Source organism: Nannobrachium achirus (genome assembly GCF_963921795.1).
Source record: "Nannobrachium achirus genome assembly, chromosome: 6".
NCBI lineage: Eukaryota > Metazoa > Chordata > Actinopteri > Myctophiformes > Myctophidae > Nannobrachium > Nannobrachium achirus.
Genome location: NC_137815.1, coordinates 41,222,176 through 41,241,616, shown reverse-complemented (window position 1 = coordinate 41,241,616; position 19,441 = coordinate 41,222,176). Strand labels below are relative to the sequence as shown.

The 19,441-nt window shown below is 41.4% G+C and overlaps 2 protein-coding genes across 3 annotated transcripts; both read right to left on the bottom strand.

The window, feature by feature from the left end:
* Positions 1 to 1,533: 1,533 nt before the first annotated feature.
* LOC308286380 (poly(rC)-binding protein 2-like) lies at positions 1,534 to 16,658 on the bottom strand. Of its 2 annotated transcripts, none has more exons than XM_080727376.1 (13): positions 16,518 to 16,658; positions 15,140 to 15,275; positions 13,516 to 13,539; positions 13,389 to 13,421; positions 13,147 to 13,263; positions 12,063 to 12,194; positions 11,632 to 11,760; positions 11,237 to 11,311; positions 10,482 to 10,523; positions 8,135 to 8,234; positions 7,331 to 7,383; positions 6,754 to 6,923; positions 1,534 to 3,207 (listed from the first exon to the last, which is right to left on the bottom strand). In XM_080727376.1, the coding sequence occupies exons 2-13, from the start codon at positions 15,215 to 15,217 to the stop codon at positions 3,171 to 3,173; spliced, it is 990 nt and encodes a 329-aa protein (XP_080583502.1). In that variant the 5' UTR covers positions 15,218 to 15,275; positions 16,518 to 16,658; the 3' UTR covers positions 1,534 to 3,170. The 2 variants fall into 2 exon arrangements, with proteins under 2 accessions (XP_080583502.1, XP_080583503.1); XM_080727377.1 differs by having other exon boundaries at positions 8,135 to 8,207.
* On the bottom strand, positions 4,009 to 5,178 carry LOC308286339 (uncharacterized protein; the record flags this gene model as incomplete). Its single annotated transcript, XM_080727336.1, has 2 exons — positions 4,009 to 4,796; positions 5,150 to 5,178. 2 exons carry the CDS (start codon positions 5,176 to 5,178, stop codon positions 4,373 to 4,375), a joined length of 453 nt encoding a protein of 150 aa, XP_080583462.1. The 3' UTR covers positions 4,009 to 4,372.
* Positions 16,659 to 19,441: the final 2,783 nt, after the last annotated feature.

The window sequence follows — 19,441 nt, the reverse complement described above, 5'->3', positions numbered from 1 at the left end:
GCAGATCTGTCAGCTGTTTAGCCCCTTCTGCAAACTTGAAGGCACATGGATGACAGGGACTGAAAACACAGGAATTAAAGCCAAAAAGATCAAAACAACTTTGGTTTCCCAGAGTTACGATAATGCCTTTATCATCATTACTTGTCTTTCCATGGACCACACTTTTGGCTAAGATATAGGTGTACCTGTGTAACTGTCTAGAAACCAACCTCATGCCTAGTGTAGGTACAACTGATTGTTGCTGTTGGTTGGAAACCTCATATCCAAACACTGTTGCTTTTCAAAATTAGAATTGAAATAGCAGCTCTACAAGCTCAAAACGCATAAATAAAATGTTACAAATGTTGGCAAATCTTGAACATTTGCCCAATAGAGATGCTAGAGTTAACGTGGTTGAATACTTTAATTCAGTGTTTCTCAAAGTGGATTCCAGGGACTGTGGGTTCCTTTAGGGGGGTGTGAATGGACCCATACAAGTCTAACTCTGACAGTTGGTGTACAAATAATGGAACCAAATGAACCCCAACGGGTCCATTTGTACACTGTGAGAGTTAAGGGGAGACCTGGAAATTTTAAAGTTTGAGAAACACTGCTTTAATTGATCATATTATTTTATCAAAATCAAAATATCAAAATATCAGCCTACATTTCCCAAGGAAATGCATGTATTTCATTCAGTCTGTCCAGAAGCAGGGATAAGACATATTCCTGCTCGAGATAAATTATGAGCAGAGGGGGGATCAAAAGCAAAGCCATCCCCGCTAGCAAATTTACAGTACATCATAATGGCCTCGATTTTCCAATGGGAAAGTATTGGAAGAAAACTTAGACAAAATGTCATAGAAAGATTTTGGTGTTATTAAACAAAATGTCCTTTTACCACAAATGAATTTTGAATTGACTCAAGGGCTTATTAAACTGCATTGTGTCCACGTACCTTGACAGGTTCCCTTGTTGCAGAAGGCTCAGCTATAATTCTAGGGCTTATTAAACTGCATTGTGTCCACGTACCTTGACAGGTTCCCTTGTTGCAGAAGGCTCAGCTATAATTCTATACACAAAGTTCTATCAAATGACTCAGCAGGTCAAACTCAATAAGCTAAAAATGGCAGCTTCTGTATTTTATAATGCTTTGGTGTTCATTTTCAGACGAGTCTTAATTTCAAGCAGCATTCAAGTCTGCTTTGCTGTCCTGCAATTGATCTGTCACAGGTCCAATTGAAAACCTCCTGTATCAAGATAATGAAATGTTGCCAAAAAGCAAGACTACTGCCCTCTAGTGTCTTTAACTGTGGAGGCACTCATATGTTACCCATTAAGCCGATTTAAAAAGACACCTCCTTTAAACCGAACAATTCTTTTTTTATATATACATACAGTATATGGCATTATGTATTGTAACTGTGTACAATATATATATTTAAGAAAATTTAAAACAAAATGAAACAAATAAAATCTTTCAAAATCCAGAAATGTGCTTTTCAGTTGATTCTTTGTGTTAAAGAGAATTCTCAGGCGAATTGTAGTTTTGAGTATTTCACATCTTTATTTCTGTATTTCTTTTTTAAACAATGCTGTGGCAACCAGGTCTACAGTCTCAAAAACGTGCATTTGTTTTCCTGCAAATAATAAAAATAAAATCTTGACTCGAGCAAAGCAAAGAGGCAGGAAACTAGTGTTTAAGTCATGACCCTTTCTTTGTCTAGTTTTCAGAGCTTAATAATTCAGTTCTCAGCATCAACACATTTATAGACAGACCAGTCGATTTTCAGTTGTTCCCCTTTGGTAGTAAAAAATAATATTTCCTCCATTTAAAACAATATTCCAACTTTTTTTTTATTTTAATTTTTTTAAAGTAGTATATAGCAGTCTTTAGAAAAAGGTGCGGAAAGTCCTCTCTGCTTTCTACCCCTAGAGCCAAACCCAACCCCCAAATCCTCCCCATCCCCGGCAAAAGTCTCAACAAATTATCAGGGGGCAAAAGTAGATGGTGAAAAATAAGGAATGACTGAGTGATACAGAGGGAGGGGGCATTCGTTATACACAGAAACATCCTGTGTTAACCACTCAAACCCTCTAGACATAGTAAAACAGACCTGAGTTACACTATACATGGTGCGAGTGCCCTTTATTCCATCTGCACCAAAATCTCTTCTTCCAAAAATAGCCAATCTACAAGCCCAGTCGCTGTAGATGGGCTACTTTTGGCGACGCGGAATATGGATGCTGGGGTAATTTAACTCTAGAGTGCGTACAAATGGAACCATTTGTTCCAGTTGTACACGATATTCCATTTGGTTTACTAACTATCAATCATTTAGCTAGTTACATTAACTCTATGGATTCTTTTTCCTGCACTGTGTAGAACTCAATCATAATTCTTTATAAGGAATTCAAATATCTCAGTGTTGGATACATTTGTCATCATACGTCAATATCAGTGACATACACCCCTTCCCCGACCAGTGACAAATGTGTTGTCCACATTATAAGCATTGAAATGAAGGGGTGATTGGAGAGGAGGGGTGTGTGAAATAAAGGTCTGTGTGACTGTCGTTACTGAAGGGATACATTAACCTTGGGGAGGAGGGCGGTAGAGGAATAATAATAAAACAGTCACTCTATTCGTATTTTTGATACTTTTTTAATTTTTACATTTTTTTGTCTTTTCCTTTTTAAAGAAAAAAAAAAGCTGACTGTACAGAACTGAACCTATAATTTATGCCTATTTAAAGTTTTCCACCTCTACTTATGATGGCAAAGAAAGACAGGGTGAAGAGTTCCATCCAACGACAAAAAGAAAAAAGAACAAATTATTAAAAACTTCCAACTGGACTCAAGGGAATTAAAAACCAAATGGTTGTCTTCTTTCTTTTAACTAAAAATAAAAAACCCAAATAAAATAAATAAATGCAGCAGATCAAATCAATGGTAGCTGACATGATTTCAACTGAGGAAGAGGCGGTGTTGTATATATATAATAATATATACTTATATATAAACCTTTATGTTGGATAGTTGCATTGACTGTTTATGGGAGCCGATGGTATAAAAGTGAGCCAACTTTTACTTTGTCGTAAGTCTGTGTCTCCCCGAAAATCCGTTTTCGGCGAACGACACTGTCCCACGACAAAGTATAAACCAGGCTTTAGTGCAGACGCAGTGTCTTATCAGTTGGCCGTCAGTCCTGTAGCCTCAGAGGAAAGCCTGGAGAGAGAGACACATCGAGAAACCAGGAAAAGAATAAGCCATGCAATCAGACAATATTATCCCTTTCTTTACATTAGAATTATTACAGCATCATAAATAAATACATTACACAGATAAAGAGATCATTTAGATTAATTGACAGTAAATCGAACGCTTTTATTTGAAAAGCTCCTGGGACGTTTCCCTGCTTTCAATGAGAACCATTTAGTCAACTTAAAGAGTTGTGCAGCCCTCAAACTGGTGTCTCAGGTTAGTAGGGGTGCAGGGGAACAGTGCAAGCTCAACTAAAAGAGTGCCTGGTGTTTGGGGTAGAAAACAAATACAGGAAAGAGTTTGTGAATAAGAGGATTAAAGCCCGAGTTAAACGTAGTTGCGTACGGGTGACGCACACCAATAACAAATGATCTATGAGCATGTAGATCGTTTATTTTCGGTGCACGGCACCGGTGCGCAAATAAGAATAAATCAGCCATTATACAAGAGGAGGTCCCTTTTTGCTTCCCGATCTTTTATTATTATTTTCTTTTTTGCAGGTATATCATCTAAGGGTAATTTGGTATGATACCTGAGGGCAGAATACATAGATTTGTAGTTGCAGTCATCCTAGCTTGGGCAAAACGTCTGTGTATATACATGTACGTGTGTGTGTGTGTGTGTGTGCACGTGTGTGTGTGCACATAAACAGACCGAAGGCTGACTATTTCATTATAACAGCTGACAACACTAGGAAATTGGTCATCAAGGTGTGTAAACCCAATTCCATAAACTGAATACAGCTTGACATCTTAAAGTGAGAGGCGCTACCTGAGCCGAACGTACACAAAGAGAAAGAGAGCTATAGTAATTGCTAGTCGATTTAGTCAAATAAATGATACCGGTCCATGCTTATTGAAGTATTGGCAGTCCCTTAAAAAAACACAATGGACTCATAATGCAGTCCTTTAGGAAGAGACGGGACAAACCAAGCGACAAGTTATTTACCCCTATAAATATGGCAGCAGCCATGTATCTCTGGCGATGCAACTGTGTGTGTGTGTGTGTACGCGCAATAAATGAAAACATGGCACAGCCAGATACAAAAAGCAAGTGCAGGTACAAGACAAACGACGGGCTATTGAATGTCAGTACTTTTTTAGTAGGACGACTTTTACGTTTCCCGCCGTTAGTAAGGGGAGAGCCTTCGTCTTTTAGACTTGGACGTCAGCTCTGGGACTATTTTGGGCTCGGGGTTACCGGCCCCGGTGCTGACAACGTGGAGGGCCAGGAGGGGGAGGGGCTTGAGACTGAGCAGACTGGAGACACAGGCGGGAGAGGAGGAGCTGGGGAGCGGGAGTTCAGTGGAGGAGGAGTTAGAGGAGGAGGAGGAGGGAGGAGGTGGAGGAGGCGGCCCTGGAGCCAACAAGGACAGAGGGATGGAGGCTGAGGGGGAGAGCACCACACAGGAGGAGGAGGAGGAAGAGGAGGAAGGTGTAGCGGCGGAGGAAGAGGAGGTGGTGCTAGTAGTAGTAGTGGAGAGAGGAGGGCACAGGCTGGTCTGTTCGGGGTTCAAGGAGGAGGAGGAGGGAGGAGGTTTAGAGGACTCTACACTGTAGAAAGAGAGGGAGACAAGGAGAGAGGGACACACAGTCGGGACGGGTTACAGGGTAGGCTGGTGAGTGGGGGAGGGGCAGGGGGGTGGGGGGGGGGGGACAGGGTGAGGAGGAATACACAACCACTCAGGGATGTGATTAGGACAACAAAAAATTAAAAAGGAGGATAATAGGAATTAAGAGTTGCAACCTGGGACAAAGGCAGTTAAAACTGACCCAAATAAATGAAAAGTACATTAGTAGGGATGGATCAGCGTGTGTGCGCACACGTGTGTTAAGAGGCAACGTGTTCGCATCTCTATGTATCACATTTTGCAACTTGCGATTGGGAGGGTATCTTTAGCGTTCACATGCTGACATGCATCCTTTTGTGTATCATGTTGATGCCGAAGGAAGGCAGACCATTTGCAGATGGAAAGAGGACCTTGTCGGTCAACTCAATATGCAGTTCTAGATTAAGGTTATACACAATTCATGGTTATGCTTAAGGTTAGGGTTTGGTGTATGGGTGCATTTAGGAGTTAGGGTATGGTTACAGTCCAAACAGACCATATTGAGACACATTGATAGGCAAATGGTCCACATTCTTCCAGTGTTAAACCACATGAACCCTAGCGTCTGTCCCTATTCTCAGATTGTCTATTTTTGCGATTAGACATACAACTCATTATATAGGGTTTAAGTGGTTAATGCAAAAGGGTGCTGTCCGCCGCATTCGGGCACAGGGCAAAAAAAGGCACCGACCTAAACAATAAATATGATGAGTAAGGCAACAAGAAAGGCAATATGTCTGATAGACATAGCATTGAAAGGATAACTAATCAGATTTGTATGAAGTAAGAGCAAAATGGCTGCCATGGTCAATTATGAGTAGTCATTTTGATGGGAAAACGTAGCTTAGGTTAATAACATTTATTGTTGGTGTGTTTCAGTTAGGTGTTTCTGTGTGCCAGAATGAAGTTGACTGTCGGTGAGCTGTTCATGCTGGAAACACTAATGAAGCACACTCAATTAATGTCATTTAATTCAGTGCTGTGTACCTGTCAAAATGTCTGATGTGGAAATGGTCTAAACCTTAGACCATTTCTAAAGAAATTACCTTCATAAAATTTGAAAGTACCCAAATAACCAAGTAGTAGTTAACCCAGTAGTTCTATGAGCTTTTTTTAGATAGCTAGATAGATCTATAAAGACACATCGTGACCTCCTAGATCTGCCAATTTCAAATAATCTTGTAACAATTTAAAACATATTGTACGGGGGTCCCTGGCACAAAATATTTTCAGATGGGGGTCCACATGTCCTTGACATGAAAATGTCTGAGAAACACAGAGTTAACCATTTAGGTAGCAGTTTTATCAAATTTTATCTACACACATTCTGTTCTAAACTCTGCAAGGCATGCCTGATGAGTTAAAGGGCCAGTTCACCTCTGGGACAACCAGATCTTATTTTATTGTTGTTTGGGACAAGATCAACACAATCCTGAGTTATTGTTTGTGTTCAATCTGTGTTTTGAGATATTTTATTATTTCAGAATGAATGATGATGCATTTTGCATCATATGACTCATCATGCTGCATCATATGATGCATCATCATTCATGCTGAAATACTAAGATATCTCAAAACATAGATCGAACACAAAAAATAACTCAGGATTGTGTTGATCTTGTCCCAAACAACAATAAAATAAGATCTGGTTGTCCCAGAGGTGAACTGGCCCTTTAAGGAGTCTGGGACAATTTTCAATTTAGGCATTTAGCAGACGCTTTTAATCCAAAGCGACACAATACAATAAGCAGGTAATACATGAAGGGAAAAGAGTGACACGCGACCCAGGCCAGCAAGATGAAAATGAATAAATAAATACCAAACAATTGTGGGTCAGGGCTAGTGAAGTCTGTAAATGAATAAAGCACTGTGCGTAAGACAATGCTCTCCCAACATCTCACCTGGCATTGATGAGGTACTCGGCCAGGCTGATGCTGGCAGGGGAACCGGTGATGGTGACCTGGCGGTCTGAAGATCCGTCCACCGGATTGGCGATCTTGATCTGGGCACCCGACATCTGCCTGATCTCATTGATCTTGGCCCCCTGACGGCCGATGATGCAGCCAATCAACTGGAGCAGAGAAATGAGCATTGTAAAGCACTGACTGAGGCACATAATGGGCATGTTAATAATGCATAATGAATCGACCTCATGAATATTATAACTGTGACCTTGGAAGTCGTATGCTCACATGTACAATACAGTCTTAGGACATTTGTGATCTAATCTGTGATATTTGGCCTGTGACATCACGTGCACACATTTCAAAATCTGTTAAGTTTCCCTTTAATCAGTATTTGTACCACGTTCAACATGAACACCAATATAAATATATTGCTATTAAACCCTAGCTTGGATAAGAAAACATGTAACTGGAAATCAAGTGTGCCAACATTGGGATTTAGGTGAGTGAGCCCGAGTTAATCTAAGGTTAAAGGACAAATCCTAAAATGGTGTACACTTTTGGAAATACTTACATCGTTTGGAATGGTCATCTCATGGGAACTGGTTTGGGCAGAGGCGTCCATCCCTGATAGAGATGTACACAATTGTAAAAAACAAGACAAACCTAGACCCACCAAAGACATCTCATCTGTGATTTAAGCTGTCTTGTGTGTCACTTAATACTGTATAAATTAAATAGGGGTGGCAAGGAGGTGTCTAATCTGTCTCCAAGGATGAGAGTTGAGGCATTCCCATTCATAGGGCTGTCACAATTATTACGTAATCGTCTAATCGCAATTATTTGACATAATCACAATTATTTTGTGATAATCGTCATAATCGTTTACATGTTGAAAAATGTTTATATATGTTCAAAGTAAAGTAACATTAAAAAGAATAGTAGAAATAGCAGATCTACAAGCTATCAATATTCTTTTTAGTATAAAGTTGTCAAATGTGAGTAATTTCTTTGTGTATTTAGGTTGTGTATCATATCTGCCATGTGCAACTTCAAAGCCTACAAGCCAAACAGAACTGTAATTGTCAACGACAAAAACACAATTAAATGGTTAATCGCAATTATTTGAGTGACCATTAATCGTCATGTAAAATGTCAATCGTGACAGTCCTACCCATTTATTGACGAAATACAGTATGTCACAATAATGCAAAATGTATGCTCAGTCTTACTATGGGGTTGCATGCTGAAAATAGCAGATCTACAAGCTTGAGTCGCAATCCAGATGTAATGTGGCGTGAGCTTGTAGATCGGCTATTTTCGGCATACGACAAAGTTATCAATTGGGCTCAAGCAGCGCAGCCACTCTGGTGCGTACCAGTAAATCCCTGGTTACTGGCTGCAATGGGGAAGGGGCTCTGCTGCATAGCCAGCTGGTGGAGCTTGGTTAGCTGTGGAGAGATAGCAGCAGAGGAAGACTGTGAGAGCGAGAGGGGGGGTGGGGCGGGGAGGAGGAGAAATGGAGGAAAAAACAAAGGAAGAGGAAAGACAGGAACTGCGGTGAGTACAGATCAATGTATATAATAGACGACACTGCTTTTCAAACTAATCGCACAATGATTTTAAAGTTCTGTACCAACATCCTATCTGAAAGTTGCAACATTGCTGTGTTCTCTCCATTTTGGGTACCAGAGGCAACCTTTAGTTTCCCCAACGGGTCTGAGCTGAACTGGAAGTAGGGAGTGCTCTGCTGTGTTCACTTGGACCGCGCGGCGGTGCCGAAGAAGATTTACGATTCTGTCCCTATCAGGACATAACTCGGACGGCGCCAAGTCGGCTCAAGCGGACTTCACAGCGCTCGACGCGGCGACTCGCTCGCTTTAGCGGGCTGGGCGGTGTCTCACGTGGATCAAGTCCGCTTGAGACGGCGTGCCTCCGTCGTCTCCACCGAAAATAAGCGATCCCTTACATCTCGCACCCACCCGCACCCCCACCGTTGTGCTCAGACCCGTTGGGAAACTAGCACACGCGTACCAGAGAGGCCAGAGAATGTGCACTGCAGGTTGCTTGCTTCCCATCTTTATGCTGTCTTGAAGTCTTCTGGCTCAAAGCCCAAGGAGCCACAAAGCACAAGGTAGGTTGGTATGCAGAGAACCCCCTACCCAACATCAATACAAGGCCCACAAGATATCAACTGAAATGGTCAGTCTATTGCAGTCAACAAGCCACAGGCAGGGGGTGATTTGAGGAGGGGATGAGAGGGGGTTTCATCAAAACAAAGAGAAAACACCATCCCCTCGACACATTAACAAATCACCAACTGCTTATGGGCTATAGATACAAATGTCTTATTGTATAGTTTACATTTTGGGAGGTAATACCTGATCCTGACGCCATCACACATAGTGGTAGGTAGTGCTAAACCTATTAACATTCTATCACTTCCAATGCTGCTGATGGAGGAATGTCTACTGCTCGTTAAAAAATAAAATTAACTGAAAACATGGGGGAGAGAACAGGAAACAACATAATAGTGAAAAGTGAACAGAGCGAAACAGAATACTGTGTTCCTCTCGGATGCACTACTGAAGGATACAAACAGAACCCCCAAAAAGGAGAGAAAGGGTAAGCAACGTAAACGGATTGTTATGTGTGAAGGGTGGAGAGTCTGGACAATCAAATACCAGCGCTTTCTCCTACTATCTAACAAGAAACTAACAAATTTGTTTTGAGCCATCATGAAACATTACATGGTTGTCTCAAATATTTACAGTGGATACATCAAGTCTTCAGACCCTTTCAAGTTTTACACATTACAGACTCATCTTAAAATCAATAGTTTTTTCCCCCTCATCCCCATGACGCCAAAACAAAAACAGTTTGTTGTTTTGTTAATTAGCAAAGATATCTACCAAAACAATTCTGCAGCAATGCCCAAGTGCACCTTTACGCAAATTATTTGTGGTATATCTGGCAAAACGAAGATTTAGCCATTTGATTGGTATACATGCATACCAATCGTGTGTATGGAATGAAACCAGACACTGAGCATCACTTAGTGCGGCAGTGGCTCAGTGTGTAGAGTGGCCATCTGGGAATCAGAAGCTTCCCAGTTCGAACCTCAGCTATGAACCTGAGCAGGCCACTTAAACCCATACCTGTTCCCTGCTCGCTCATCTGAGCAGATCTTGCGAGTCAATCTTCACCTCAAATTTGTTTTGAAAATGGCTGATGTACAAGTCATGATGCAACATTTTGTGCGCTTGTAGGTGGCTATTTTTCTGTGAAACAAATTCGTACAACAAAGTATAGAATAGGGCTCAAGTCAAACATGGAGGTGGCAACATGCTGTGGAGACATTTTCCCAGCTGCTACCAACAATATGCCCCCCCCCTGAACGTACTCATGGACCACAATGGAATTGAGCCCCTGGAGCTCTTTGTGTCATCCCGTTACCATACCCTTTGACTGAACTAGTATACCTGTACAGTTAACAAATCTGATAATAACGTATTCAATCAATCAATCTCTGGAGAGACCGGAAAATGGCTGTACAGTGTGCACCAATGCAAATCCATTTTAAGATCGATCTGAAACATAACATGCGGAAAACATTAAAGGGCCTGAAAACCTTTCCGAGTACTGTCTATGTATGTATGTTTGCACGCGCAAAAATGGAAGACTGGTGATTCCGGAAGGCTTATGTAGAGATGTCTACCACTTACATCTGGCTGTGGAATGGCGTGCTGTCCTTGTACGGCATACGCCTGAAACAAATGGAAACAAAATCTTTCATAGGCCTCATTTCTGATTTGACTGTTAATTCACTTTTTACGTATCTTGAATAACACTTCTAAACTTGTGAAAATGCAGAACACCTATTGAATAATAGGGTTTTGTCCAGTCTCCACATTATCAGAAGAAAGAAGTCAACGTGAAACCAAGGAAAACTAGTAGAAAGGACCCCCTCCCCCCCCCAAAAAGAATAAAATAAGACTAACAGAGTTGTGTTATATCATTAACATTACTAGAAAAAAAGTCTTCTCTTGGAATGTCATTTTGGGGAAATAATGGAGGGTGTGAAGTCAGTCACCTAGATTCTGAACTTAATCCTTGAAAAATCTAGACATTTACACAAATAAAAATAGGGTTCCGCTGAAAAGAGCTCTTAACATGTTTTTCACAAGTTGCAATGGGAGCATCTAAAATGAATACTAGCCGACACCTGACAGTTAGGGTCTTTCAAGGACAATAGGGGCATTTTTCTTATCCAAAATCTTTTCCATTCAAACTGTTCAGTCAATGATGAAACATCTTAAGGCCTCATACATTTTTTCATGTTGATATAAGAGTTTAAAAAGTTGATGGAAACAAATGGACTGATAAGGGTCCATATACTTTAATTTAGAGGATTTTACTGTGCAGAGCATCAGTATTCTGTTCTTTAAGGTCTCTTGGCCCACCACACTGCTGTAAGTACCTGTCCGCCTGCGAAGATGACGGGAGATCCTGACGGTTTGGGTCGGTAGGGGATGGTGACCCCCTTAGGGGGAGACTGTACAGCAGGGGAGAACAGATGGGCACATGGTCACATTACAGAGAACAGATGTCTCCACAAAGTACTGCAATAGTAAGGTCCTACCTTTTAGGTATCAAATAACATTCAAACATCCTCAAATGTTATTTAGAAGTAATGTATTTAACTAACTAACTTCCCTATGGTCAATTGTATTCATATGGACCTGGGCGGCCAAGCCTGAGGCACTGCAAAGGATTCAAACCCCTAGTCTCCATGGTGGAGGACAGGAAATGTACCCCTGTGCCACCCCAACCCCCCAGGTCCATTGAAAGGATTGTAGTGAGGAGTCCACATACCTCAAGCATGACCACACAGATCTGCTTCACACACTCTATGATGGACTGAGGAGTCCCGGCAATGGTGATGGCACGCTCCGTGGAATTAGGAAGCATGTCACCTGCTACTTGTACCTGAGCACCTGTCGACTTAAGCACACAAAAAGAGACAAGTGACTGAGGGCACTGCAAGACCCTACATTTGCACCCCAATTCCATAGGAAGTAAGTACAAAAGAAACACTGATGATCATTCAAATCATTTTACATGCTCTACGTTGCCCCTGCACTTTTAATCACTTACAACCTGGCATCCCTATGTTGGAATATCTTTTAAAATAGCTGATCAACAGATAGATTGGTCATTTTCAGCAAGTATAAAATAGGGCTTACATGGTAGATATTGTAAGGTTAATAGCATCATCCTAAATAAATTAAAGACATTTAGTATACCTCTCGAATTTCCTTGATTTTGCAGCCACCTTTCCCGATTAGGGACCCACACTGACTTGCAGGAACCACAATGCGCAGTGTCACTGGTGGCTTACTGGTAGCTGTGCTGTTTGTCATTGAGCTGCTAATATCCTGGGGAAGAAGATGGTGACAGAGATAAGTACATATTTTACAGTGTTCTCGCTTGGCTGGATTGTGTAATATCTCATCCCTTTTCTGACAAAAAATAAAACACAATAAGAGACAGTGTTCTAGTGGTGTTTTTTTCTTTAGGCCAACCATGGGTTGGCATTAACTTTCTCATCATTTTATTTTTGGTTTCGTGCTCGTCTATGTAATTTCCAAATAAGGGGAAGAGGAACGAATATTATTAGCAATAAAAATTAGGCCACAGTTAGACGACAGCGGTCTCTAGAGTAAGAGAAAAAGTCCCGTTGCGTACTCACTTTTCATTCTGAGTTTAGACGGAGGTGTAACAGTTATTGAAAACACTGTAGTGTGCATGCCATGTGGCTAGGTGGTGGCGATGCACACTCCCGTTCTAATTCCTATCACAGCATGTTGTTTACATTCAAAAATGCAGAGTGGCTCTACGGCTCTGCACCGTGAGCATAGACGTAGAAAGGTAGACGCCTCCTTCGTAGGGCTGCACGATTGTAAATAGTTTGAAAATGATTAACCGTGCAGCACTACTCCTTCGGCTCTGGGGCATATGCATCGCGGGATGGAGGGATTCTTATTCAGTTCACAAATGTTATTTTGCTGGTTAGACATGGAGTCATTAGTTACACTAGCTCACTTGTCAGTGGAATATTATTGACATTCTCACATGTTGAACATCACACACATGGCACAGTATTTCAAAATCTCAGCACTGACTGAAGATTTTGTTAGTGCCTGCAAAACAGTGTGCCGAGTAATTGTTGGCCCAAGTACACCTGTTCACCACCCACAAACAAGTAGAGACCTTTAAGTTTCATTGCTTTTGTTTCAAAGCAACCATGAAGAAAATTCTACCATTTCTTTTACTTCAGACATAAGACATGGTTTATCTATCTATATGGGGTGAAGTAAGTGTCTCGACCTCTTCCAGCTTTTCAATGATCATGGAGAATGCTTTGAAGATGGCGGTGGTTGGTCCTGCCAGGGTAATGATCCTCTCAGGACAGTTTCCCTCAGAGATGTTGATACGAGCCCCACTCTAAAACCAGAAAAAAGCTTAAGTTCTGTTATTCAAGACAAATGTATCCTAACATCCCATTAATTGCAATGCAATGTAACCACGTTTGCCTTCAAAATATTGCTAGTGTAATAATTAAGTCTCACCTCTTCTCTCATCTTCTTCACAGATTCTCCTTTCTATAAGCAGAGTATGAAGTCAGTTTAAGCTTTATTTATAGTGAATATAATTGTAACACATTTCATGTTTCTTATTTTATTTGGAAGAACCTACCTTGCCGATAATGCTTCCAACTTCCTGAAATAAAGTAATGGAAAAGTTTGAATGTTAACTTGAACTTTGATGTCATTTTATGTTCAAACCTCCCCAAGAGATTCATGTCATGAACTCATCTGCGTTTCAAAATAACAGACTTAGACAGGTAATTCTCCCCATTATTCATGAAGGGCAGAGTTCATTCTGTTATAAGTCATCTTATTTATTTTTTTGCCTTTTGGCTGAAAATCTGTCTGTTTTTAATGTAAATAAGTAAATGGTGCATATACCGGGTAGCCTTTATCCAAAGTGCTTTACATAGATTGGGCATAACATTCACAGTTCACACATTCATGCACTGATGGCGGAGGAAACCACGCAAGGCCTCAACCTGCACATCGGGTCAAGAAGTGACTTGCTCAAGGACACTTCTACACCAACTCTGGGGCAGTCCGGGATCGAAATGGGAACCTTGCGGTTGCCATCCGGTCACTCTACTAGGCCACTCTACAGTCACCTGCCAGTCACAGCCACCTAGCCACTGTCGCCCAACCATATATTAGGCTGAAACCTAATATATGCTCAGAGAAGGAGGTAGTTATCACTTCTCCCATAGACAGGAGAGAAGTGAGCATCAACCCCCCATAACTTAGCCCCAACCCCCTTGTTTGCCCGATCCTGTACATGTTTTTATAACTGCGATATTATTGAATGTTGTCTTTGCTTGTGTAGCCCTCAGTTAGTTCCAGCCATGAACCAGCAACAACAGCCCTGCTAATCGGGCTCAGCCCTATCAGCACGACTGGTTGTGCGTTGGACTGGCGAGTAGGAGTCCTGGGTTCAATTCCTGCTTCCGTGCATCACTACAATCTGGCGTAGTCGGCAGGACGAGGAGCACGATACCCTCTTGTGAGGGACCGGTCCACATCGTGTGCGGCGGTCCGCAGCGTCAAATGTGAAGTGCGAGGGCGCGCTCCAAAGATCCGGGGGGGGGGATTGTAGCCCCCACAGTTAGTACCAGCCATGAACCAGCGACAACAGCCCTGCTAATCGGGCTCAGCCCTATTAGCACGACTGGTTGTGCATTGGATTGGCGAGTGGGAGTCCTGGGTTCAATTCCCGCTTCCGTGCATCACTACAATTGCTATTTATTATGTCCATGAATTAAATACAGAGGGCTTTCAACGGGAAAAAAAGACCAACCGTAAAAGGTCTTATTTGAGATGTCCTTTTAGGCAGGGTGTTTAACTGTACTAAATTTCAATTGTATTGAATATACTTGTACTGTTCTCCATTTTTGACTAATAAAATAATCAATCAAACAAGTTATCTACAAGTTCACAATGCAGCGCGGATGTGCCACATTATCGGACATTTATAGTCACCTTCACACAACAAAGTATAAATGGGATTTATGGAAGCGGGCTCAACTAAAACACAACACTGTCTATCCATCTCATCAACCCAGCCACATGCAAAGAGAAAATAAATTCACCTTTGCTTAGAGGTCTACTACGGGTCATTATCACCAACTCAAGATTCTCATTGGTCATATAACTCAAAACTCTACCATTGATAAAGTGGCTCTCAGTGATTCCATTTCCATAATATGAAGTTATAGGTCATGTTTGGCCAACCTCACCTTGCCATGCATGAGCAGCCTGATGGTGAGAGTGACATTGAGTCCTCCTTCAATCACACCGGAGTCCATTTCTGTCATAGAATGGGTGGGCGTAGATGTCCGAGCGGAACTGGGGTCTTTGGTCACAGAGATGAATCTATGGAGGGAGGTTGATGAGCGAATATAAAAAAGGAGGGAGATGGTATGACAAACGAAAAAAAAATGAAAAGGTGACGCTTGAGAGTAAGACACAATGGGACAGAGTAGAGCAGACACAGGATGCCGGCTGATTTTAATCAATAAATGACCATATGTTGTTTAAACCACTTAAATCCACTAGTTAACAAACTACATGAACGTGTGACATAGTTAAATAGTTGCTATTGCTGCGAAATGAAGTCATAACATAGTTTGTAACAACTATCATCTAGGCCTAGGGTTTAGACTAGAGCAGTGGTTTTTAACCAGTGGTCCGGGGACCACCAGTGGTCCTTGGGGGGGTTCCAGGTGGTCCCCTGCAAAATGATGGAGTTTGTAACCAAGTGGACCGTGGACGGACCCTTGTAGAAAGTGTAGAATGAAACCTTACGGGTCCATTTGCGTTAATTTTACACTCCCTACTTCCAATAATTAAATTATAGTTAAACATCAGCATTACTTAATTTACAAGAAGTCTACACAATTAGAGAATGTAGAAGAATTGCTATTTTGGTCAACGTTTGCCTGCCATGCCATCTCCTGTGGTACCACATCAACACAGCATGGAATTGTGGACCAAATCTCATCCAACGACAACAAAATATCCTAAGTTCTGTGTCTGAGAGGCTAAATCTCGTCAAATGGTGGTCCGCGGCTCAAATGCTCAATAAATAACGCACTTTGATGTGAAAAAGGTTGAAAGCCACTCGAACAGTGGCATTTTGAGATTTGAGGACTTCTCCTGACGTTTGTTACAAGCGCTATTAGTGCTAGCAGCTAGCCGGTTAGCATGTGGCTTGCTGGCCGTGCGAAATGAATGGGCGAGCACGCGAGTTGCTAGTTAGTTAGCTAATTAGCCTATGAGCTATAACTATGAATGACTAGCCAGCCAGCGCAGTTTACAATCCCCCCCTATGGCTGCAATAATTCTCTGTTTTCGCACGGGCCTTGTTTACATCGCATGTTTACATCAACATGGTCGGGGAAACTCCTGTAAAGTCACAATAAAGTAAGCCACAAATAAACCAAAACATTGTGGCGCATGCCCGCTGCTGCATGCTCGTCGCGAAGGCCTTGGTGGAGCTCACATGAAGCCTGTTAGCCACGGCGGCTAGCCTGTTAGCTGCTGGGCGCGATTTCTCCAGCTTTTACTTTTTGATCAGTGTAGAGATCAGCTAAAAAAAACACGCGTGGATCTTACCTGATGTGTGCGTGGAGATGGTGTCCGGGGGGAGGGTGGGGTTGTGAGGGTAGAGAGGGGAGAGGTTCGGGGGGGAAGAGATTAGAAAGGACTCGGGGGAAGAGGGGAAGAGTGATGTGAGATCAGCTCCACTCCTTTTTACACAAAGACAACAACACTGGAACCTCTGAACTTTCGCCTTTCACCCGTCCTCTTCGTCATCACCGTCGTCATCATCATCATCCCTCGATCCCTCCCCCCCGTGTGCTCCTCCTGTTCAGTTGCCCATCCAGTGCACTAGATCCGATTAGATCCTATTCTATGATCCTATTACACTAAAACTAACGAAATAACAAAGAATTATTATTATGAACTGAGTAAAAAGAGACCCCAATTCCTTTTAGTTGACCTTGTATCAGTTAAATGTACTGACCTGTACCTATTCCTATGCAAACTTATAAAGTATTCAATCAATCAATCAATCAATCACTTGAATACAAATAATAATACAAACACATTTTAGTTGATTGAAATAAAATTAAAACTGGCTTTACAAAAACAAGATTAGCCTACTATCGGAAAAGGTATTGTGTAATCTCTATAATTCAATTTATGAGAAAAAAAAAAAATATATATATATATATATATATATATATATATATAAAGAAATATTAAAACCAATATCTACGATCATCAGCGCCCACACCCTAGGTGGGGTCGGCGATAGGGACTTTCTGTGTGGAGTTCTCCCCGTGTCTCCTAGGGTTGATACCCTCACAAAAACATGCAGTAATCCTGGTCTCAATAATGCCTCCCCCTGGCCTGCCGGGGCGCTTGATGGAGGGGAAAGGAACTGGTTGGAATAACGTGTTCCTTCCACGCGTCATGAAACTGTACCTTTTCCTATGCAAACTTCTAATAAAGTCTTCAATCAATCAATCAAAGCGCTACGTCCATCCCGGGGAAATCCCCCCTGTCAGGTGAAAAGAAACAACTTGGACTCCTCATGAATAGAAGGAAGCATGAGGTCAGTCCGTTGTCTACCAAGGCGCGGCAGAGGGAGTGCAGAGCCCAGGATTACATAGGCAATTGGCACTGGGAGAAAATGGGTTGCAAAATCGTGGGATAAAAATTATATCTACAAAAATATCAGATCTACAAGCTCACCTGTCATAATGCATGCGTTTTTTTGAGCTGAATTGTAAATCGGCTATTTTCTACAGAAATGTAAAACTATGTTAAAACGGAAAAAAACAATGAACATTTTTAAACTATAATAACCTTGTTAGTACATAAGTTGTACACTGATCAGTAGTTATAGGTAAAAACACAAATCGGGCTATTAGCGCCACCATGAGGCTGATTTGATTTTTTTTAAGTGGCATTTATTCCTCAGCCTATTGGGAATGTGCATGCACAATTTCACCAAAATCTGCCTTCATGATTCAGGCATTTTATTCAAAACGGACAAATCCTGCAAACTTTGGAAGCACAGTTTTAGCCAATCAGGATGGAATATGGAAAATCTGAGAGATCCATGTCGATCACATGTACTGACTGTAGAGATACTGTCTACCAATTTGTGTGATTTTTGGACAAAATCTGTAGGACTACTGGCCAAAAGTTAGTTTTGCAAAAATCGGCCTCCTGGTGGCGCTAGAACAGGCCCATGTGAAAAATGTGGAACAGAGGTTCTGAATTGGCATCCAGGGAGTGTGTGTGTGCACAGTTTGGCAGCAACCGGGCAAACGGCGCCGGAGATTAGCTGGTAACAAACTGGATGGACGGATACGCAGACACACACACAGACGGACGGAGGCGAAAACATAGTCTCTCCCCATGCCTTTCGGCTGGTGGAGACAATTATATACTGTAGTTACTTTGCTTCACATGCACAAAGTAATTGTGTCTTTTCTTTTTTTTTTTTTTACCAGGGAGGAAGCTATTTTTTTCAAAAAAACTAAAACAAAACGATTTTAATTGTTGAATGATTTCATGTTTTGTCACAAATTTGTCACATTGGAGCTATAGTGACATTTCTTTCACGGTAGAGACATTTGCACATATTCTAGCTTTAATTCAGGTGGATAAAAACACAACACATTTCTATCTATGACTATGATATATCGTAAAGAAAACCTTTAGATTTAGCAAACTATCTTAATTTCCAATCTAATCCCCAAATGAATAAACCAATAAGAAACTAGATAAGATAGCTCTCAAAATATTGAAATAGTTTATTTTAATAACATGATATTTTACCCACATTAAAACTTTGACTTAAATTTGGTCCAAAAAGCTGAGTGCAAAGTGAGCAGGAAAGATACATTGTTGCATAGTGATTGGTGCATTATTATCATTTACAGTAGGACATACATTTTTACCATTGCAAATAGTATCAAATAAAGTTTGTATATAAACAGGATACAATCAAAAGGAAAACAGACTGATATGGCTTGCACAGATAGTGTTATATGCAATACTGTATTGTCATATACATCTCTTGTTAGGAGTTTATCAGTTACTGTCTGTTGTAATGTTAATGGTAGCTCATTCAGCAGTTCTCCTTGGGAGTTGTTTCCAGAGCGAGAAAGCCTGGTGGGCGAGGTTAGAGAGTTGTATATTGGACCAAGCAGCAGCCTCAGTCTGAGTCACTGCTACTGCTGCTGCTACTTGAGGATGACTATGGACAGTGAGAGAGAGAGAGAGAGAGAGAGAGAGAGAGAGAGAGAGAGAGAGAGAGAGAGAGAGAGAGGTGTCATTTCAATACAAACAACACAGGGTCACATGGATGTTCTTGGTACTGATCAGTCCAGCATTTTGCAATATTAGCCCTGGAAAGACAAAAACACACACTTCTAGACAGCTCTGCCCCCTACAGAGGCACGTCATAATAAAAATATAAACAAACTCTCCATAATCGAAAACAATAGTATCAGATATGG